The sequence below is a fragment of the Apaloderma vittatum genome, unplaced genomic scaffold (assembly GCF_000703405.1).
Source record: "Apaloderma vittatum isolate BGI_N311 unplaced genomic scaffold, ASM70340v1 scaffold41187, whole genome shotgun sequence".
NCBI lineage: Eukaryota > Metazoa > Chordata > Aves > Trogoniformes > Trogonidae > Apaloderma > Apaloderma vittatum.
Window position 1 is genome coordinate 1,013 of NW_009725316.1, and position 23,914 is coordinate 24,926.

At 38.0% G+C, this 23,914-nt stretch overlaps 1 protein-coding gene across 1 annotated transcript; it reads right to left on the reverse strand.

Annotated features, from left to right (window-relative positions):
- Positions 1–1,101: 1,101 nt before the first annotated feature.
- EFCAB7 (EF-hand calcium binding domain 7) lies at positions 1,102–21,582 on the reverse strand. The gene is made up of 13 exons (XM_009872841.1): positions 21,396–21,582; positions 18,675–18,886; positions 16,768–16,854; positions 16,160–16,355; positions 15,045–15,169; positions 11,782–11,923; positions 10,393–10,502; positions 9,423–9,580; positions 9,101–9,234; positions 6,818–6,966; positions 4,766–4,975; positions 2,257–2,364; positions 1,102–1,176 (listed from the first exon to the last, which is right to left on the reverse strand). The coding sequence occupies exons 1-13, from the start codon at positions 21,580–21,582 to the stop codon at positions 1,102–1,104; spliced, it is 1,893 nt and encodes a 630-aa protein (XP_009871143.1).
- Positions 21,583–23,914: the final 2,332 nt, after the last annotated feature.

The following is a 23,914-nucleotide window of genomic DNA, read 5'->3' on the forward strand; positions in this document are numbered from 1 at the left end:
ATTTTGTAACTGACATTTTAACTTGCCCAGGGTACGATTACAGCCGGGTAACAGCAGAGCGCAGGAGTTGCTGGCAGATAAATATAGCTTTTCTACACTACTTGCTGCCCTTGCAGATGAGGTCACATACATTTAATGTCTATTTTAAACTCTGACACTTCTTAAGCATCCAGTGGCCGGGGTCATCATTTTTTTCCATGTTAACAGACATTTAGAGGAACCAGAAAACCATAATAGGCTGAATATTTTTAGTACCTCAAGATAATTTTCATTGCTGTTGCAGCCTGAACTTGGCAGTCTTCAGTCTCCTTATTTCCGCTAACCTGGAAATAATTGCTGTTAACAGCCAAGAGCCCAAGACGAACCTTCATTTTCTTCAAATAATTTCCTTAAAGCATATGAAAAGACACACTTTACTTTACATAAAAGGGTATAAAATCAGGCAGTAATTAATCAGAACAAGTGTAACATGTGTATTACCATCAAACGACAAAAAAAATTAAAAAGGAAAGAACTAAATCCTTTATCAGGTGGCAAAATAAAATCATGAACCCCAGCCCTTTACACTTCTCACATCAAAACAACAAGAATGTTTAATTAGGAATCCAACAGATCCATTTAACAAAGTAAGGTTTTCCTCAGTGAAGGAGTTCCAGCACATGATGGAACCACCTTCCATGTTCTAGAAAACAAGATCGTATGTAAAAAAAAAGAAAGTAGCCTTTATAAAGCACAATTATATTACAACTGTCAGCTCCATTACTGAACAATTATTATTTTAATTGTCTCGATGTCTTGATGCTGAAATATTTCATTATATGATGAATATTCTATTCTGTCAAGGGATTTTACTTACTCACAGTTATTCCATCCCTAAGTTATCACTATAGATGTTTCTTAAAAACCTTTAGCAGAAGTGTGGTACCAGAAATAAGCAAGCACTTATGTGATTCACTGGCTTTAACAAATCCAGCTCTGCAAAGTAGAAACATAGGCCAGGTTTTTGAGGACAAGACTATAAATCATCTAGAAGCTGCCAAAAAAAAAAAAATCCTGATTTAGTCTGAAGGCTGCCAAGAAACCGCTCTCTAACCAGAGTGGCTAACATACGAGGGAATGCACACAATTATAAAGCCATTCTTCCTGCTCGTTCAGCGGCATCACATGCTGAGAAACCTGTATACAAGAGAGAAAAGCGAGGTGAGATAGTTGTTTACTGGAGAACTGCATGTAAGCTACCTAAAGTGCTGTGTAGGCAACACGAACTGTTTCAGTACTTACACTGATAACATTAAACGACAAAACCTTCATCATCTATAACGACTTCAAAAACTTAACCGTTGAATTTGATTGCACGACAGCCAAATAGACAAAAAGGGCACTGAGCCTACTGTTTATACTGAATGAAGTTGAAATTCAAATTAATAAAGCACCTTACGGGATCAGGCTATAGCCAGCTAAAGTGTCAGCAGCAATATCAGAATAGGCCCCAACGCTGCCTGTGTCACGGGACTGCAGCTGTTTACAACGGGATGGAATGCACCCGCGCTGGAAAACTGTGAAATATAAAATCATTCAGATACCACTTGTTTAAAAGCAAGAGACCACACTATTTAGAAGAGTAAAACCCGGCTTTTCTTCATAAATGAATGAAGAAAACCATCTGCATTCATAACGCATTGTCAATCTCGTTCTACCCCTTAGAACCCTCATTTAGAATTTTCACTAAAGCCAGCCCAGTTCTAGAATAGGGATCAGCAGATCAAACTGCCTTGTGGCTAAACATGATCCGTAAGCCAAGTTTAACAAAAACTAGCCATCTGAAAAGTTGCAAATACATATATTTTTTATTCTGACTAGGCCATGCCTGGTCTGTTTCTCACAGACATCAATATATCTGATTAAATTTTGCTAAGAGAAATAAAAAAGAAAATACAGCCTTAGAAAAAGAATATTAAAAATGTTAGTAAATGGTATGTGTATTGAATGGACAACTGAAAACAGGCACACATAGGAAAAACTGAACAGCTATGGACTTCTATAGCAATCTGTGCAAGGAAACATGGTTACACGCTAAGTACATGGTTCAGCTTCGAAATATCAAGAACTGTCCCTGATCTGTCCTGGTGATAAAGATGCCACTGTCCACATGCCCATTATCACGATAAAAGACCTGCAAAAGGAAACTGTAAAGATGTCACACAGTTTTCTTCTTTTTGCTTAGATTTTAAGCTGGCTAAACAGTAAAAATCTTACCATCATGGATTTTGGTGACACTTCCACGGCAAAAACTGTAAGTCCCCTATTATTTTGGCAGTTCTTACTCCACTCATTGTTGACATGAATAATCACTTTGTTTTCAGACTGCAAGTGAAAAAATATGAGGGAACCCATTAGTCTTAATGGTTAAGTGCCTGGTCTTTATGTAATGACTACACGTTCCTCTTAACTTACTCCCACTTTGCTATTTTATGGGATAGAAATGCTCAAAGGGTGCTCATGCCTATTCACTTTAAAAGAGTAACAGTTTCAAATGTACCTCAGCATCACCAGAGCCAAGATCCATTGTCAAGATTTGCTGAAATAACTCAAGCACTTACAAAGGCACAACTTGGGATTTAGCGAGAGAACTATTTGCCACAAAATGTTACCAGTTCCAAGAGTTTAGATAGCATCAAAACGCGACTGGACAAATTTATACTAGATTTTAAATACAAAGGATATATTTATGTCTCAAGTAGTCCTTGAACTGCAAATCACTAGAGACTAGGACAGCGATTTGGGGAAGCGAGATGCTTGCCCAGCTTTTGTTTGCAATATCCCCCACAGGCCCTTTCTGAAGACTTCATTAACTGAGATTTTAAAAGATATTTGATGAAATTAATATAACTGCTTGAAGAGCAGATATTCTTGCTAAAGCTATGCAAGAAGGATTCAATAGGGTAACAGAAAACTCTTTAACTACAGGTTTATCCCAGGCAATACTCAGACACAAAACCTGGGGACACGCAACTATGCTCCGCTATTCGTGTGCCTCTAGATAAATCTCAGCTTGACAGAGATGCTGGGAAAGGTTTGCTTTTTTGACAACACTATCAATGATCTCTCTGTACTGAGAAATGGAATAGAAACTCAGTTACTTTCCACAGTCAGCAGAGTGTAAATACAGCAATTTGTGAAATAGGAAATGTAAACACCATCTGGTGTTAAACTGCTTGTGACTTTGATCTACCTGCTCCAGTACCACTTTGGTGAAGTTCTCATTTCTACATGGCAGCGAGATAAAGGCAAACAAAAGAATTATCTGTACGGGAAGATACTTTATGGCAAGAGGAAGAAGGTCTCACATGCTCACCTAGCACAGAGGCTATATTATAGTGAGTTTGTGCTTTGGATAATAGGAAATGCCTCATTTACTATTTATTTTGGCATATCAATGGGTAGACAATAGACTTGGTACCGCTTCTCCCCGAGAAATTTCAGGATCCATATACATAAGATCTTTTAATTTTCCCTGCTCATACCCTGACTAGGGAGGTTTAGAAGACAGACACCTTTCTCTACCCACTGATTAAATACATATGCAGGACTGAAAGGAAAGTCGTCAGGAAATAGCACATTTCCTTAATTCAATTACAGAAATTACAAAGGAGCAATTATTTCCATTGAAATCATCAGTACAATAACTGAAGATATAATCAGACTGCTCGCACTGCAGGAAGCTTAGAAGAAGACAGATGCATAAAACTGCTTCATTATTTCTTTCCAGACATTTACAATACAAAAAAGCCTTCAGTCTACAAATTGTAACAAGATTTTCAGCGAAGTGTAACTATTTGCTGCACTGTAAACAGAGGTATTTATGAAACCTGAATGCCAGTGGTCAGTGATTTTAATCGGAGAGCACCCAGTTGCCTCGGTACGGACCTCATCTCCTTCTCTCACATATCCCCAAACATATAAATAACTCCAGTTCATCTACCCTAAAGGGCGAAGTGCAGATCTAAACCCGTAATTCCAAGGAGCCTCGGCACTCAGTCCTAATCTTAGTCCACCAATCCACCCCTCTTGCATGTCTGTCTGTTTAAAAATATACTTCTTGATATTTCAAGACTTAAAAGTTTGGCATTTACTCACAGTTCCCGATACAAATGAAACAGAATGAACAGCACATTTGTTAGGATCTAGGCAAAAAGGTTTCAAATCTCTGCTTCTCACCAACAACTTTTGCTTAGATTTACAACCTATAATTTACATTAGTAATAAAGCAGATCCGCTAGTTAACAATTCGTCCATATTGTGCTTCTGAAACATAATCAGTGCAAATCACTGCTCTTTTACTTTCTTATACACACTGAAAATATTACATAGTGTAAATAGTGTAGCCTTTGCTCCTTCTGTAATTGTGTTTCCTGTTCTTAGTATTTGTTTTCTGATGTTATGAATATATTATGTTTCCAATAATTATCAAAATATTGAAAAATTGCAATGTCAACACAAATTCTATATGATACTTAAAACTGCTTGCCTCATTATAATAAGCTGTCCCTTCCAAGAACACCGATCCGGACCGTTCCGAAGCCTGAGTCATGCCGAAAGAGAGCTTTGCATCAGACGCTTTTTTAATTATTTTTTTTTAAATGAACTAGATCCAGAAGCCTGATATTAGAAATACCAGGAAATGTCATTCACAAAAATGACACGAGAAGGGAAGAAGAATAGACATTAACACACAAAGTACCTCAACAGAACTCTCACGTCATACCTTATTTTCAATTACAGCAGTGATTCTCCTGCCCGCTTTGTAGGTATAGATGATTATGCTTTCGCAGCCGTCCATTACTTTGGCCTCTCCTTTATTAACCACAGACTTGCAAATAGCCCTGTTGAGCTGCCAGCTCCCTGCCTCGAGATATACGGCTTTAATTCTGGGTCTGCATTTTTCGGCGTAGATGTCAATGACAAAGGGGCATGCCTGCAATGGAGAAAATCAGTTTCATCACCACTTGATCTTGTTTTTTTCCTTCAGATTTTCATCCACAGCTCCTAAGTATGCTCTGAAGTAGAATTACCCAAATACTAGTATGGCACTGAATACTAAATATTCAGAACCTGAGAGCTGTGGCAGTCTTTTAAACCATGAAAGCTGAGGAGAAACTAACGTTTTTCATGCCAGTCACAGGACACTTGACAGTTTAGGGCATTTGGTTTCAACATAGCAAACCCTTCCTTGGACAGCAAAACGTACAGGAATTAAGATGAAGCATGATTGTGTTGAAGTGTTTGAAAAACTCCCACAAAACTGTTGACTTTACCTGTTACACTCTATGCCACTTCATGCAGATTTAAAATACCTGCAAAGCTGCATTAAGCACTCTGCTCCTACAGGACCTTGGCTAAGACAAGTACGTGTAACAAGCAGGAGTCTGCCTTTTCTTAGACTCATTTATAGTGTCTTGGTTTCTTTCATATGGCTACAGGAATCCACCCACATTTCTCAAGTTCTGTCTTTAATTTGTTAGAGGCTCAATGCTCTTGAAATATCAATCTCTTAAATTATTGGAAAGAGAGGAATTAAAGGGTTACATTACAGACATGAGTTAAGTAGATGTATATTTTTAGATGAACGACTAAACTTTTCACAGAGCTATGTTGCCCTTTGGAAAGCAAAGACTACAGCCACAAACCACAGCCAGTAAAAGGCACAAAACACCCTTCTGAAATTTCTAGCTTGATAAAAACCTCCCGAAAATCTTCTTTCTTAGGGGATAGCTCCCTCTTACGTCTGTAATGCAGAAAGACAGTTTTGTAGTTGCTCTGCTAACCGTACTCGTAGAAAAAGGAGAATGGGTTCATCATGAAGAAATCATTCACCACGATCTCAAGATTTTCACTGAGAGACAACTGAAAACACTCAACCATATTGAGCATTTTTGGGTCTGCATCTATTTGTTTCACACGCATATTTTTATATGGTGACTACACTGACCTCTTTTATTTTAACAAAAGTTAAAGAAATAAAGTAATCAGACTGATTTTTTTTAAAAAATAGATTTTCTTGGGAATGAAACTTAAATTATTAGATTATCTACATATCTAATATTTTCTTTATTTTTTCTCTTCATTAAAGAGATCCTCTTTCTTTAGTAAGAACTATTAACATCAACACTGACGCTGTTTCTGTAAAAGTAATTTAGTTTTTTTTAATCTATAAACACACAGAAACATCAGAGAAATAATCCCTGGTCCTTTAAAGCAAACACTGTGCCACCCTAAGCCTTCATTAAAATTCTGTGTTGAACATCTTCAGACACTCTTGTGAAAGGCAAAAGTGACAGAGATTGTCACGTCTGAAAATTATGAATTCTCAATAATGGAAGGGAGGGGAAGTTATCTTATCCTTAACCACTTCTGTTGTGGCTTGGCCCAGGAAAGTGACCTTAAGCAGAGCAAGTCCTGCATTTTGCAAGTTTGCTGACAGGTCACAGTTTACCATCTCCATCTCATTGCTTTCATCAGCAAGGTGAGTGACTCTTTCAGTGGGTATAATGCAAAATTCCTTCCTCTACAAGCCTACAAAACCACAGCTTTCTCTAAAGCAAGAGGCAAATATCCTCTGTCAACGTTGTCAGCGTTACCGTAAGAAACGGGATATTGCAATGACTGAAAGTCACAGTGTACATCCTGTTTTAATCCTGTTTGGGCTGGATCAGTGATCTACTGAAACCGATGGGCAACAGGCAGAAGCGGTGCTGCAGCTGAACGTGTGCAGCAAGTTGTACGCGCCCCGGTTGTTTTTTCTGTACGGTGATCATACCTCTGTCATTTCTAAGGCTTTATTGTAGCCCAGAGACAATAAAGTGACCCAAAGGTCACTGGGATCCCCTTCGCGGTCATTGGCTTCCATGAGATTCAAATCCAGAAATCCTTGTCTTGTTAGTTCATTCTTCTTCACATCAAAATTCTCTGTTTAAAAAGAAATATAAGGTAGCGCTTAAACAGCTGCTCTCTCTGCAAACACTCTTTATCCTTCCAAAGCCAAACTCCCACTTAGGTTAACAAGGTTTAAAAGATGGAGCCGTCTTGCAGTCTCAGGCTCTCCAATAGTATTTGAGAAAGAATGTCCTTGACCACATACGGGCTCTTTGCAGTGTTACCCTGTGGATTTTAGGTAATGACTAGAAACAGCTGTATAACCCAAAGAGGGCAAGATTCAAGAGCTCATTTTCAGGAGTGGTTTCTTTTTTTTTTTTTTTGCTAGCAGTATTTGTTGTGGTTGAGATTTGCAGAATGGGATATATTGGGAATGGGAAATGAAAGTCTGCTGGAGCCAGCACCCTTAGTGCTTGAGGTCCTTGATATAGAAATGATTTACTTAGTTCCTAAAAAGCAATAAAATGCCAGTAATCCTAACATCCCTCTTGAGATAGAATATCATAGATCGACCACTCTAATGTCAGCAAACACATAATTGAAATGTCCTTGTGTCAGAGATTTTTAAAAATGGTGTTCTCATCTTCATAACAATGCTACATCTTTACTATATATTATTAAAAAGGGATTACCGGTTTAATAAATCTATCTAAGGGTACAGATGCTATAAAAATGGCTTGAACTTTGGTGTCAAGATTTATGACATTCGTCTGAACCCTTCCACTGATTAATGACCTGGTAAAACATTCACCATATTCTCTTTTTTCCTCTCTTAGACTCTTGACACATACATAAAACCCTCGTGTGCAGGCTGAGACCAGTGCACAGAGGCACAGCATGGACAAAATCATAAAAGGCATGAAAGAACAAAAAACTCATACACAGACAAGTATTTTTCTGAGATCTTTCCACCATTTAGGAAAAAGTCTACTATCTTAGAGTGTTTGGGGGAGAAACAATCAGCAGGGCTTGCCAGATCTGAAGTATTTTAGCCCAAATTAAGCAAAGTTTCATAACCTGCAAAGGAATTACATCAAATATAACACTGGCTGATATATAATGACGTGCCATAGAACCATTGAACAGTTTCGGTTGGAAGAGACCTCCAAGATCAAGCCCAACCTTTGACATGTCAGACGTGAGTTACGTGAGTTGCAGAAAAACTGTATTTCTTATAGAAGCTTCTAATTTTCCTACAATGGCTTCTAAATTTCCAGTCTGTTCTCCCACTGCCCACACTTGGAAATCGGTGCTTTCACGCACTGTATTATTAGAGCAGCTGAATCTGTTGGCTGAATTCTAGCCCTGTCAGGAGGTGAATGTGTGCATTCTCAAGGCCTTTGCAAGCTTAAAGCAATGCTATGGAATTCCATTTTTACTTCAAAATTGACATTTGTGGCCCAACGCTGCTCCTGCAAGCTGCAAAACATCCAGTAATATTGGTGAGATGTGTCAGCAGACAGAAAACAAAGCACATCTGAAAGTCTTAACTGTCTGTCAACTTCCCCATCTCACTCACACAAGGCTCAGAATCTCATGGCTGTCGCATGGCACAGCATGGACAAACTGACACACCATACATGAAACTTCCAAAATCAGATTTTTAATGAAAAACTGCTTACCATCTGAAGAAAATACACAGTTACAACAAGCATGTCCTAATGTCTCACTTTCGAACAATCATCATATGCTCTAGATGCCCTTTTAAAAACATCATATACACACTAATTAAATGTGCTTCTCAATGGTTTCTGAGATATGAAAGCACTATCAGCTTAATCTGCAGAAAGGAGACTCATTAAACTAATACCTGTTACAGTTTAACTGATCCATGACTGGAAAACCTGCATGTTTTGGCACCTGCAAAATCTTTCACCTACCAAACTCTGCAATTAGCAATGTAAAAAATTTTCTCAGGGGAAGGTCAGTGACACACAAATCAGAACGAAGCAAAACAAAGGACAGAAGACTGGAAAAATTAAAAAAGAAAGAAAAAGAAGAAAACAATGCCTACGTGTGTTCTTGGTGTCAGCTACACTATACTCAGTTCTTCTATACTCTCTCTATATATCGTAAGATGCTATAAAAAACAACTTTCAAGTAGATTGATAGCCCTAACTATAGAAGTTATAATAATTAGTTTTATCAAGCACAGCAACCAACTTACCCTTACATACAGCCCATGCTTCCTCATCACATTTCTCACCACTAGTTCTCAGTTCAAAGAAATTGTATTCCTCCAAACTCAGAAGGCCATTTCCATCCAAATCAATGGTTTCGAATATATCCAATAAAGCGGCTCTGAAAGATGAAAAAGGCAGAACTATTTCCAATGCTTAGGTTTCTTTTACTGCCTCATAACACCGCCAATAACTATTCAGTCTGAGAATACTCTGTACAAACAGTACTTCAGTAATAAAAAAGCTAGATGTTGTTGGGAGCACATGCTTCTACAATAGCTCTCAGGTTTACTTGGGAATACAGCTCACCGGAACTCTTTGGTCAGAGCCAGGTCTCCATCTTCACCTCTGTACACCAGTTTTGCTTCTCCAGTAAGTTGTGGTTTTACTTTCTTCAACCTACAGCCTGTTGTGAACGGGAGCAGCGAGTAAACTCCTGCCCCAAGCTCCCCTTTCCATCCAAACACCTACTCTTAAAGGAAGACAGACAAGTTTGTAAGTTATTTCTCAAATGACAGCTTTTAACTAGTCATGTTCATACAAAAGTGATTAATTACTTAAAAACACTGGTAATGTTAGGTTCTTTCCTTAAAGAAAACATGTCTTACAGTGAGGTGCTGTGAGATGCCCTTTAAAAGACACAAAAACTTGTGAATCTCTTGGTTCTAGCAAAAGTTAGAAAAAAGTACAAGGCCAGAGACTAGGGAAGAACAGTCATTACTAGAAATGTCTAATAATAATCCTAGGATTTTTCATACTCTTTAACTGCTTTAAAGTTTAAAAAAAAAAGCACCAGAAATAGACTGACAAAACCCACTGAGTTTTTAACTTCCTCCCTGATTTATCAGCTTTGTTCAATGTAGCAACAGAAACTTCCTATGCAAAAAGTTGCAAGTGACTTAAGAAGCAAGCCAAGCTCTCTACTGCTTGGAAGGTGAAAGTAACTTAATGCTGCCATTTCTCCTCCCTTATTTCTGCCATAGAGTAAGAATATTCTGTGCACTACCAAGTCCAAAAAGATATGTATGGCAAGGAGAAAGAAAATTAAAGGAAATTTTCACAAATTTTACCTTGGAAATTTGGGGTTTGACAGTACAGAAATACAGGTGCCCGCCCAAGGGGCATAACTAAGACAGTTTTACATCTTACCTTGCACAAGTTCTGTCAGGTACAGTTTGAATTCTTTTCAAACATCCATGAACTCATGCATTAACTCAAGCATTAACACATGCACTGAAGATGTAACAATTAAAGTACGAAAATGACAAGAATATTTAACCTCTTTGTTGTGTTGTTCAGTAAAGCTCACAAGCTGGAGATTTTCTTGGGTTTCACTTTCCTTGAGAATATACAAAGCTGTATCCACTGACAACCAATGACAAGATTTTCCTAAAAAGAAAAACAGTCCCAACACAAATGCTTAATAATGGCCTAAAATTGTTGTTCTTTGAAGTCCACAGTAGATATTTCAGTGGTGTTTATCATGTTGATCCCTGTTAATGTAAGATGGAAGAAAGAACTTATTATCTGCTACAGGGATTTCCTTCCTATTTAGGTTGATCAGATAAACTGTTCTAAGTCTTGCGATTGTCTTGTAGACAATGGTTACTATTAATAGTTCTAATATTAAAACCTTTGGTAGTTAAGGACACTATTTTCATTGTTTTCTACTATTAGTACAGCATTATTTATTACTTTTCTTTATTCTAAGGCTCCTAGGTATTTGTAATTAAGGATATTAGTATATTCTCTTCTGAATTTCTGTCAATTATTGTTAAGATCCTCATGACTGGAAACCCAGAGTATGTGCCAAGTAAGGGATACCAGAAGATGTGAATCTCAAAGTATAAGTTTCAATCATTTTTAAGATTTAAGTAGCAAGATCCTCCTACACAGCATCCCTTATGGTGGTTGTCTGGTCACATGTGATTTGTTTGCCTTAGGTTGGATTAGAATGGAGGCACGGTCTTACGTATGTTGACTACATGCCACTTGAACCTCTTTGATTTAAATCTAAATAATGCGACTCATCTCAGGCAGCTTTAATGCTGGGCTTCACTCTCTTAAGATGAGAACTAAAAAGCTATAAATCAGTCAGACAAGATTCATAAGAAAAGCATCAAGATACTGTACTGCCACAAGAAGTCATAACCTATTTTAAGGATTTATGGAGCTATTTCAGGTGGAGAATACAACATTCACGTTTTGTACTGCTGTTTCCCTCAAAGTACATTAACACCTAAAGAGAGAGACATTGCAAACAGTGCCAACGTTTGAATTTTGTAAGAAGAAACTTCACAAATCTATGCCCAAAAGTAGACCAACCTATGCCCAAAAAAGTAGACCAATCTATGCCCAAAAGTAGACCAAGAGGTTGGTCGACTAAGAGGAGAGAGATAATGGACTTCACCAATTTTCACCACCCAGGCAGTAAGCACAAAATGTCTAAGCAGAACACACGGCCTGACAAGTTGTGCTTTTAACAGGACTCTGTCAACTGGATTGAAATGATCTCTAAGGTCCCTTCCAGTTTAGGCCATTCTATGATTCAACACAGGCAAGTATTGCTGTATCGCAATACTGCCAAGTATTGCAGAGAAATGTGTCAGCAGAAAAGATTTTTTTATAGAGGAGAATTCTCCGAAGACAGAAAAATACACTTACTTACCTTCTACCTGACGAATGTTTAAAGGCTTGATGGTAATGCATACTGAAGACTTTTGAGGTAAGTGCAACTTGTACTTGTGGCTAACGATTTCGCCGTCTTCTTCTAAGTAGAAGCATCCTTTGGATTGTGCACACTGCCACTCCTGGAAACCAAGCAAATATTAGATGTTGCCTTGCTCTTTGATCAGGATAAAAGCACCTTCTCTGAAATACATTAATTTGATGATTTAATAAATCCTGCCTAAAATACACAACAAGATACAGCATTGATTTTCTACTCCTTTCTTTAAAAATTAATTTTCTCAGATAGTCCTTTCCATAGTCAATTCTGCAGAGCAGTCAGAAACATTGCTTCACTTGTGAAAATGATTGAAAAAATACAGATTACACCAACCCCAAAATAGCTGAAATGAAATGTGAATTGCCATGAAGAATCAAACTGAACTCACAAAATTCTCTGAACTGTGATTCACCACTGAAAGGCTGGAATTTCACTACATCAGTCCCATCAGGCGAATCAAGCAAAGAACATAACTGATTAGCTGAACAACAAGGAATTACTTGCTCAGACCAATCACAAATACAAGTACTGGTCAAATTAAGTGGTTCTTCTTGATTTCTATTGGGACGACATAAACTGAAAACTGCTGTATTTGTGAATAACATGCTTCCTAGAGAAGTCATGATTTTTGTTGAGATGCTAAACCAGCTACATGCTTCACATTTTTTTAATTAAAGCAGCAAGCGCTAATTTTCAATTTCAAATATCACTCGAACAATACTTCTTTAGCAAAATAGAAATAAAGAGTAGCTTTGTTCCATTTGTTTATCTTCCATTTTTCTAGCTGTTATTTCAGATGAAAGACTTTTTTTTTCAGATAGACATTGTTAGAACAGGGACACCAAACAATCCAAGTGAGCAGGAAAAACATCTCAAGGAACAATGTGCAGGTTAAGGTGTGAGCAAAAGTTGGGCAAAGTTTTCAGCACCAAGTACTAAACTGTTATTCTTGCAGAGAGAATAAAGTGGTGCTATATTCTCTAAATTATCCACGTCAAATTACATACAGGTATGGATATTTGGGAATCTAAAAGATGATTTTTAGCTGTTTTGATTTTGTATGTCACTTCAAAGCATAACCAAAGTAGTCAAATAATAGCTGATGTAGTGGGAAATGTTTGTATTGGAAATAGTGATCATAAAGAAATGTTAGGGACTACCTGTGCTGCCAGTGCTGGTCACTTCCCAAATAACACATTCCACTGCCATTTCAATTTAAATTATTATTGAATAGTCCCCACACTCATGCCTAATTCAAAATAAAAAGCAATGTCTGGGAGATGAATTGCTCTTGTGATTAAAGCAAAGAAGTTCAGCTCAGTGCTTTAGCTGGTACAGAAGCTGGGCCACACGCACAGAAAAAGTCTCACTAGTTCGACTGCACGAGGCTACTTCACAGTAGGAGTGGGAGCATGTATCTCTTTCATTCTGGATTTTAAAAAAAGACTTTTATCGGGTATTTTGCTCCCCACTGTGTGTACAAGCCTTTCACTGACTTCAGCAGAGCAGAATGCAAAGGTAAGACTCCTTAGCAGAGATAATTTAGCAACCCAAGGAAGAAATAAAGATTTTACAGCATGATACACTGTTCACTTGTTTTTTTTATTTTTGTTAGTATCTTTCAATCTTGAATAAAACCAACATCATACCTGAGCACATGACAAAACTCCACTAACAGAAAGAAAACACATGTATGTACTATGAATACATTCCACTTTTTCTAAGGGTTTTTAAATTTAGACATGTTTTGACTTCCTCTGTTTCCTTCTGTCAGAAATGTAAAGTTGCCCTTGGTCCAGCTTCGTAATGGCAACATTTCCTTACTGTCCCCAAAAGACAGGTGAACTACAGAAAAAAAAAAATAGTTCTGAAGATAAGTAAGAAAAATTTGTGAGTGCTAGGTTTTTAGTCACATCACAAATGAATCACTGTGTATTTATTCATTGATTGTGATGGAGTTTGTTTAATAGCTAGGGTTAAAAAAAAATAGTAGTTCTACTTAGCACCTTTTCACGTTTATCGATTGATTTCAGGTTTTGTGTGATGCTCCTGAATAGCTATCGAGATCTGCAGCTGCTTTTTTTCAGTCAGTTCTTACCAGCTTGTCCAAAGAAAGAGGAATCCAATATTGGGAAACTGCGCAATGGTTTTATACACTACATATCATGTTTGAACAAGGTGAAATTGCAGGTTAAATTGCATGGAAGTCCAGATACCTAAACAGACTGCAAAAAATTCCTTTGAGATTCTGTTTTTAAATTTTAATATAGAACAAATGTCACTGTATAGCAATGTCGGAGATATAAAGGACTTCAGAGTTCAATAACAAATACAGAGTTGTTATTTGAAATAAAAATGTAACTCATGAGAACAATCAGTTCAGTTTTCTAGCAGCAGTTATACTGTGTGGTCATAACCATTTTTTCCTTTTTATACAGGAGTCTCAAGGTGCACATTTTTAATGTACCCTAGCAGTTTCCAGTTAATGTTTTATATTTCTTCAGCAATTATTTTCAGTTGAAAGAAAACTAGTAAAGGTTCAGTCAAGAAAGGGAAAACAAAGGAAAAAGATCAATATTAACACTCTACAAATATTGACTTAGCAAAGTGACTTTGTTGTCTTTCTCCCACAGGAATTTATATTGAATGAGTGATTTATTCAAAAGAAAATACTGATAGAACATATTGGACTAAATAAAAATCAGTATTTTCAAGCTATGGCATACATTTACAAAGTAATGCCCAACAAACTGAATATGCTCACAGATCTGTTATTTATTTCCAATTACCTTTCATATAAAGGTTTATGATACACAATCTTTCAGACTACTTAAGCATTTAAAGTCCCCACCAACCTAATCAATTATTAAATTTTAAATTTCTCAAAAAGTCATTAAACGTTTTATCCAATAGTGGTTTCATTTATAAAAAACACACACTGTTCTATTAAACCTTCACACCTGAAAAATTATTTTCAATAACTAGATGTCAGCAAAACCAACAGTATATGAAAATGTTAATAATAATAATAATAATAATAATATGTATCAAGAAACCTCTGAGGGGTTTTCAGTCGCCCTTGACAAACTATTAATAAAACATAAGCTGAAAATCAGAGAAAAACAGTTTCTTATTTAAAATGCAATAGCACGCTAGCCTAGAGGAAAACAACATCATTTCAGTAGGACTGGCTTAGACGATACCTTCATTGCCTCGGGCTCAATTAACTTCGTGTTTCTGTTGCTGCTGGCGCCCATGGTGATCGTGGTAGATATGGACACTTTGGAACTCTGAGCTGATGAGGGTCTTGAAGGAATTCTGCTATCACCTATAAAAATAGATATTTAGTTATAATTACATTATTTCAAGCCACTCCTAGAGCTATCATAAAGCCTTACATTTATAGGTACACAGAGAAAAACCGGATGACAAGAACTCCAATCAGATAAGCTGACTACCCTTATAGTTATCTAACATTTAATAATTCATTAGCCAAACAGTTTTACTTCCCTGACTGCACCTCCCAGGTAAACGGGGGCACACAAATGGCAGAACCTTGGAACCAAATCTGCCTGAAGGAGAAGAAATTGTCACCAAGCGATTCCATTTACCTTGGAATCACGGGAAATTTGTCCTAAGTGGATAGGTTTAACCTGCTTCTAATTTAAAGTTATTTATTTAATAATGTAATGTAGTTTCCCTGCCAGATAGCACATCAGTTATGCACAGCTGCGCTCTGCAATGATTTCCAAACCTTACGTTAGGACAACTGCTGGCACAATTGTTGATTTAGCTACATAAGCTCAGTTTTTGTCGCTGTTTTGTCATCTTTGCACCTCTTCAACATCACCTAGAACTGAAGCAACTTAAAGTAAACAGCAAAGACTACATGTGATTTGCAGTCTGTGGAAGGTTTTTAAGTATCTTTGCAACTTCAGGAAGAGCATTAAACTCTCATATTGACCGTGCTCGAGGAGTTGCCTCGATAATTGAGACAGACTGCTTATTGATAAATGTTTAAGGTTTCATCTCTCATCTGGGGAGGAAATAACTTGCTATGTTGCAATATCTCAGCATTCATCTCCTCTCTTCCCTCTGAAATGTGTCACATGAGAGTCATGAAATTCACCCTTAGGAATTCAAGAGCTTCAGATCACAGATGCAGCCAATGTCCATTTGAACACGGGGCTCAGATATTCTACTATTAGTCAATAACAGCCTCACTAATGTGAGAAAAATTAAACAAATACTTCACTGTTCATTGACCCAGAGCATAAACTCCAACAGAATGAAAACTCCCAGTATGAACTATAAATACCTTTTGTTGGTGCTAATTTGTGATCAGTTTTCCTTGAGATTCTTGGTGATGCTCTTGGCCGTGGCAGCGTGATCTCTTCAGAGGAAGTTTCAGCTTGACTTCCAAACTGCTGCTGCCTCAGTCGACTATCAAGTTCCAGTTTCTCTCGTGCAGTCTTGCAGCACTGCTCACTGGTTTCCATGTATAAATCACAAAACTTTAGGTGAAGAAAAGTAATCTGGTAAGTGAAACATTCTTTTTAACAATTTTAAGGATTAAAGGTAAGTTTGCTGTCAACTGTCATCTCTATCCTGCCATTCCCTTAACTCTCACATGCTGTTAGGCTTTGTGCTTACTGCTAGGCTCTGCCTAATACATTAAATTAACTTGCAGCATGTGACCTTTTCAAAGATAACAGGCAGGGCAGTGTGTTGTGAGAAAAAGCATAGGAAACAAAAATATACCAGCCCATGTTCCAGCACATAGGCAGTTGGGGGCGAGAGGCTGGGGTAAGGTCGCGAATAGACCAACACGTGGAAGCTGCACATATTGCATTCGATAATGTCAATACCGTTAGTAACATGAAATCAATAACACAAGAACAAATAGTATCACCCTGTTTGCCGTACCTTGTTGTAGTCAAGTTTCCTGCTGCAGTTGAAATCACCTTGTTTAAGGATGGTATTCACTTCATCTCGAGTCATTTTTTCACCTCTCTGAAATTAAAAAGCAACTGTTTGGTTTCCTAATCAAGAACGCTGTTCATTTACAGCGCACATTTAATAAAAACACAAAGAAAAGATTCAGGGAATCTCACCTTGCAATACATTTAAATGGTTTTGATTTGAATCATCAAAATAGAGGTCAACATCGTAAAAAAATAGTCCCCACAACGCTATTAAATGCTGAACAGATAAATTGCATTAGTTCATTGGGTACAGAAATCTACTTCTCAGCCATAGTGAGCCGCAAAAAACTTAATGTTCATCCTCCCCTCTTCGAACGGCACCAGTCGCTACTGCAGGCACATCTATGAAGTTCTTCAGACTGGGTCTGTACAAAGCAATGCCCTGACTCTTATCTAGCAATACAGTTTATAGCTCTTCATGGTATAACTACAGTAGCACTCAACATGTTACTTCTATATTTCATTATACTAAGAGTACTTCATTACTCTTGCCAACTGTATCTTTTTGTTTCTACAGAGTAAGGGTTAAAGGTTCTGCCACGATATTTGAAGTAAACAAATAATTCTGGTTTATCAGGTCGACTGCAACAAATATAGCGTGTAAATTTTTCCTTCTGTCACAGTTTGCTCTCCTCTACATTTCCTTTAAATTGTTTTATTCTCACTTTTGAGCACTCTACTAGAATGCCATTACTTGTTTATTTTTAATTGCTACTGCTCCCTAGTGTCTGTGCTGTGAAGATGACTGGTTTTTACGATGAATGGGGTTTTTTTGGCTGTACAGAGCAAAAAACCTGGCAGAACAGATAAAGAAAATCACTGTAATAATCTGTGACGTAGTTTAATGTCAGAGCATCAGCTCTACTCCAGCTTGGAAGACTGTTCTGTTTCAAGGGGTTTGTTTGCTGCTTTCCAAATCCTCAGGGGATGTGGATTTTAGTCTTGTCAACACTCATCAATCTAACATACTTTTGCTTTAAAGTTCCACCTCCTCCTATCCCGTATCATCATATATTTTTTTAAAAATATTATCTTTTCTATCCTTTCAGATTATACAAGGAAATCTAAAAGAACTGTCGCAGTTCAGCAGCTAAGTAAGAAGTTCCAGATATTTTTTGTGTCATTATTTTAAGTCATTCTAATGAGATGACACGTAAGACTTATGACATTTGCATGCTTTGGGTCGATAACACATCATCTCTACCCAAAGCACTGACCTACCCTCACACAGTTTACTTTAAGACCCCGATGAACTAACTATAAGATCCTGTGAAGTCACTGGCATGACAGAATGTCACAGCTGTGATAAAATTAAAGCACTGGCCTTAATATTTTATGTGTAACAAAAATAGTCTTTTTTAACTTTGTATCTGAACATACACTGGCAACGATTTGTGAGGGGAGAACAGCAAAGGCATGTCATTAATTCTTTCTGTATAATTTCATAGCACCAAAGGGCTGGAGAGGAGCTCTGTAGAGAACAGTGGGATTTGCACTGACTGAACTAAGGCAGAGACACGAGCTTCCCTTCCTGTTGCTCCACTGTGGTATCAACAGGGTTTCAAGAAAGCGTTCCATGAAACTATGAAAAATATTCCAGCTTCAAGGCACAATTACCGAAAGGGACAGAGAGGTTACCAACTGCAAGACTGTAAGGGGAAAAAATGGAAGAGAGATGAGAAAATCACAGGAAATGAGACATAAAATTGAAAAGAAAAAAAACATGAATCAGTTATTGGTTCTTTTGATCAGAAATGTGTTCACGTATTGAAAATAATTTTACCATCTAACTTCCAAAATCTCTACTAATGGTTAAAGATGGATAATTCGGTTTCTACTTATACTTACCGTTGTAAGAATTTTATAAAGTTCATCATGTAAAATATATCCAGTGTTATCTGTGTCTATTTTTCCAAATGCTTCAAGCAGTTCGGTTTTTGTAGCGGGTTTTTCTTGTCTTAAAATAGTACAAAAATCATCAAAATTCAGTGTAGTCGTTTGTGAAGTCCAGTATTTATTAACTGTCTTCTGAGATGGATTTCTTCCAGCCTGTTGAAGTACTGAATGATAAAACATGATATTAACTATATATTCCAGCTGTCAGTAAATGAGTTTTCTCCAAACATCCTTTTACCGCTTTTCACGTTCAGACTTTTTTTTTTTTTAAGCCAAATCAATCCAAGGGAAAAGCGGGTCTGAAGGACAGTTTTGCTTACAATTTCAATCCTGTACGCTACTGATACAGACGGCTTGTGACCTTCCCTGGCCTTGAATTCTGTGGCTCCTACCAGAGAGCTTCAAGCAGCCTGAGGGGCTGACGGGCTCATTCACAGATTCTTTTGAAAGGAGTCATCAAACAGGCAGTGCCTGGCATCCTACATCATTCCTCCAGAACTACGATCCAGCCGATAGATGACATATGCCGCACTGCTGAGAACTGCACCCACTTTCTTCCACAGAAAAAAAAAAAGAGCACTCTGTGACTTTTTGTGACACAGCAACGTCACAGGAATTATTTTGGTTAAAGGCTCTGATCTGCAGCTTCCACTTACTCATGTGGATTGTTCTGCTGAACTCAAAGAGATGTCTTCCTTAAAGAAAGTTAATGTGTTCAAACCATTAATTAAGTAAAATATCCATGAACTCAGAGACAGTCTCCTCAAGTGACAAGTATAAAATTCAGCCTAATGTCTATATCCCTGCCTTAATATCAAGAACCTATTATTTGTAAGCTTGCACATTATTAGATCCTTTCTACTGAGATCCATGTAAGTCTTCCCACTTACTTCGCCAAGAACTGAGAACTAGAGAAGAAATTGCCTTAAACAATATTTTGTGTCCCATCTATACATTTGAATGTCTCAATTCAAATTATGCAATGTGAATTTCATATGTAAAGGAAAAATGATACCAGCCATACACTGTTAAGGCCAACAGCCAACACCATACATGCAACCAGTCCCACTGCTCCTACATCTGGCAGTCTTTAAAATTAATATGCTGCATCTAGTTAGCCTGTTTACAAGCCTTTACTGAAAACATCCTTTTTTCAGTCTCCAGTGTGAAGAAAGTATTATATTAAACTGAAACTAAATTCAAATGCACAGATTATCTGCAATTGGAGGGATGCTTTTACATCTTTCCATATAATCAAGTTTTTTTAAGGAAACACAAGAGATTCTTCATCTCTGCCTAGGCTGACACTTTCATTTTTAGCCAGCAGACCAATGCTCAAGTCTACAGCAGCTGAGAGCAGCTCAGGAGCATCTGTGAAATGAGGTGGTGGCATCGTTACAATTCTCAGTAGGCAACTGTGTCAGCATAAAAACCAAACAAACAAAACCAGACACCTTTGTTGCTAATCTCCAACTGAATGCCAAGGACTAAATAAAGATTTCTGCCCTGACACCTCTACAAGCGGTGTCAGGAGAATACAACAAAGCTTACATCTTTATCCATGCAATACTTGGGCACATAAGTTACGGATTTCAATGTCAAGGTCAGCCAAAGAAGGGCAGTTAGTCTGTGTGTGTTTTTACTCTGAGCTCCCTGGAATGTCAATATAGCACAGTATTCACTTACATTTAACAGAGTAGCCTTCAAATGTATGAGAATTCTGTATTTTTATAGACCTAGGGAGATCGGCCCTTGCCATACCCCTACACACCTCCTAGGTTTGTATTTTTGAAAGGGTACCTTTTGTTTATAATTCCTTACAGACTGATTCTGCTAAATACTTTACGTAACACTACAACATAGGAAATTAAGCTACTATCAGTTAATAAGTAAAGCTCCTACAAATAAAATTTTGTGGGACCAATCTCTAAGCAAGTATTTTAGAGTTCAGAAGATCAGCCAAACCTCCTGTAGCCAGAGATGCTTAAACACTGGCACCATTCATTTGATAAATGCTAGCATTTACTTAAGATGCAATATAAATCTGTAATAAATCTCAATGCTTCCAGATTTTAAAAGAAGTTTTTAAATATCTTGCAAAAGACTGGGAGCCTGAGCAGTTAATTGCCCTTTCTGAACTGATCTTAAAACTAGAATGCATAAACACTTGCTATGCAGTGAGGTGGCATATGGATAGAGAAGAAAGCCCAGATGTATATATAAGAGATGACATTTATCTTAAAATCCAGATTATCCAAAACTATCATTAGGATGTTATAAAGGCACTTCCGTTACAGCTGAGAAAGCCTGTATAACACTAAGCCACATGCTGAAAGAACGTGCTCGCTACTGGGTAGAATTTCCTGTGCACATACAGGGAAGGAAGCTACGACCCATCAGCACAACACAGAAGGACACTCAGCTTTTAGAGCGGTGGTGTCCACGTGGAGAACTCACAGATTTTAAGCACCGGCAATGCAGCCATTAGCAAGAACTATTCCCTCACATACGCAAAGCAAAAACACAGTCATCAGAATTATGATATAAATAAGCTATCTCATAGCTTAGAATGTTATGGCCTTTAGCTGTTGCTTGGGTGGGGTTTTTTATTACAAACTACCATACCATAACACACATACACAACAGTTACGGGGAAAAATATCTAGCCATTACCTAAACTGAGTTGTTCCTTTGATTTAATATTTTCTAAACTGCTTTTTAAAACAGTTAGATAAGCTGCTCGGCAGTTCTTGTAAAAGGTTGCTTCTTCTGCATGCTGGGACTTCTTTGCTTGGGAACCTTCCGAGCATGCAGCTTTCTGAACGGAGAGGGATGTGTTATTCTCAGGACTGCTGGCCATTCTGTGAAGAATACAATCACAGTTAGAATTTGTCGCTGTCTTGCCTGTTCAATAATGCCTCTGCTTTGTCTTCTGCAACACAGACGAGCACAAATTATGCTAACATCTAGGTGACATGTTTTCCATTCTTTGAATCTGGGATGGGAATACTTGTCTACTCACTTGTTGCCTCTGCTGACTTTATTACCACTGTCTATGACCAACCTGATTTGTCACCGGGGTAAATTAACGAACATACCATACCTGCCACTGTTTTGCTCCCAGTGCCGCTCTCATTGTTGCTACAGTTCACCAGCAGTAGCAGAGCTGGAGTGTTTTAAATGCCAATTTAAAGCTGGGCACAGGTGTGAGAGGCACAGAACTGTTTAAAAGAATTTTTCACCAAACAACAATTACAGAGTAAGTATTACCAAGAATGGATGCAGTGCTTACAGCATTGGAGAGAGCTCCGTGGATGCATGATCACAACTGACTCATGTCATGTCGGACTCTCTATTACATTTTTTGGTGTTAACAGCACAGTAAAAGCCCACTTTGTACTCCCGTGAAAACCACATGTGAGCATGTTTGTACCAAACTGCATATTTGTCAGGATTTCCTCTCTCACTCAAACACTGACTTTCATATTTCCAAGACTGATTGAGCAGGAAAATTGGGCAGCTTTAGACAGCTTCAGCAGAGACACTGTTTAATGTCATAAACACCACATAACATTCTGTGTTCAGAAAGTGATTTAATAATTATTAAACTGATTATATGCTTTTTTTCTGCTGCCACCCCATACCCGAACAGGCTTTTGTTTTCTGTTTTTACAGTTATAACTCAACAAAACATATGGCTAATAGTAAAACTGGTCAATCAAACAGTCAAAGTACATGAAATCCAGCACACAGCTCTACTTTAAAGAGTTATCTGATTAATATAAATAAATCAGTCTGAAGCTAAGAATGTGCACAAAACTTATCAAAACTTAGGCCTTTTAAGTACAAGACTGATATAATTGTAAATGCAAGGAAAAAAAATACAAAATGCATTTTTTCTAGCTTATTAAAAGATTCAAAGCAGTAAGTAATAGTTTGCTTACCAGTGGTTAGTAAACTTTAACAGCAGCTTTCTGCTTTCACCAAGGGTGATTAAGGTTTTTAGAAGGCCATCACAAAGGGACACTAAATCGTGGTGTACTGTTGGTCTTACAGCTTCGCATATTATTTTACCCAATGTTGACTTCAGAAAATATATTCCAGTATAATAAATTGGATATCTCAAGTTCAGCAACAAGACAACACCATCATAGGGTCCCCTTCAGGACTCATTGGATTTTTACTCCAGAGGCCTAAATCACTCGCACTTTGTTGAGTTATATAGGTCTTTTACACTTGGGAAAGAAAGATAATAATCGCTTATCATGGATGAAGTACGCTATTTATAATACACAGACCGCCTGCCTGACACTTTAATATTACACTGGCATTAGAAGGACCCCACAGGGACACTGCGATGCAGTCTGGTTACTGCAAACGGGTGTCACTATAATTAAGCACCAGTGTTACACACACAAAATGGAAGCAGGTTAAAGTCAAGCAGGAAAAGAAGAATAAATGTTAATTTTCCAGTAACTAGTTTATAAAATGTGAACTCTCGTTTACACTCTTCAGACTTCCCATTACCAAGATATTTCTTTCGCGGGCCGCTGTTCTGCCAAGAAGTGTTGCCAACATGTTGCTCAGAAATCCGGTGAGCGATAGCTTAGCGACAGCACTGCCAGCAGCCCCATGCCTTCGGACGTTCAATTTTTACCCGACTAATGACACTTTAGACAAAACAGATGGAGGGGAGCGATCTGGCCTCGGCAGAAGTGGGAGGACGACCCAGCCTGTAACTAACTGTTACTTTCGATTTCAGCTGTGATGATTCTAACAAATAAAAAACAGCTTTTCATCAGTAATTAAGTTGTACCCTTCTTGACAATACTGACCTTTTCCACGCAGGTTCACCTCCATCCACAGCGAACACACCCCACAGGGAATCTTTGCGCTGCTCCTTCTTAAGCTTCCAAGTTCAAGCGCTCGGGCCTCTCTCACCTAAAATAAGGAAACAATTTTACCACACCAATCTCCTTACCCCCCTCTCTCCAGCGGGCACAGGGGTATTCTTCAGGACAATGTAGCACTCACCCTCAGAAAAAAGGCCTTTAAAGCCCCCTTCCCTCAGCCCCTCAGGCGGGAGAAGGTTCTCTCGCCCAGGCTTCGGGGACCCTCCGCCCTGAGGAGCCGCGTTCGGCCGCACCTCCCGCCCGACCCGGCCTCGCACAAACCTCCTCCCGGCCAGGGGA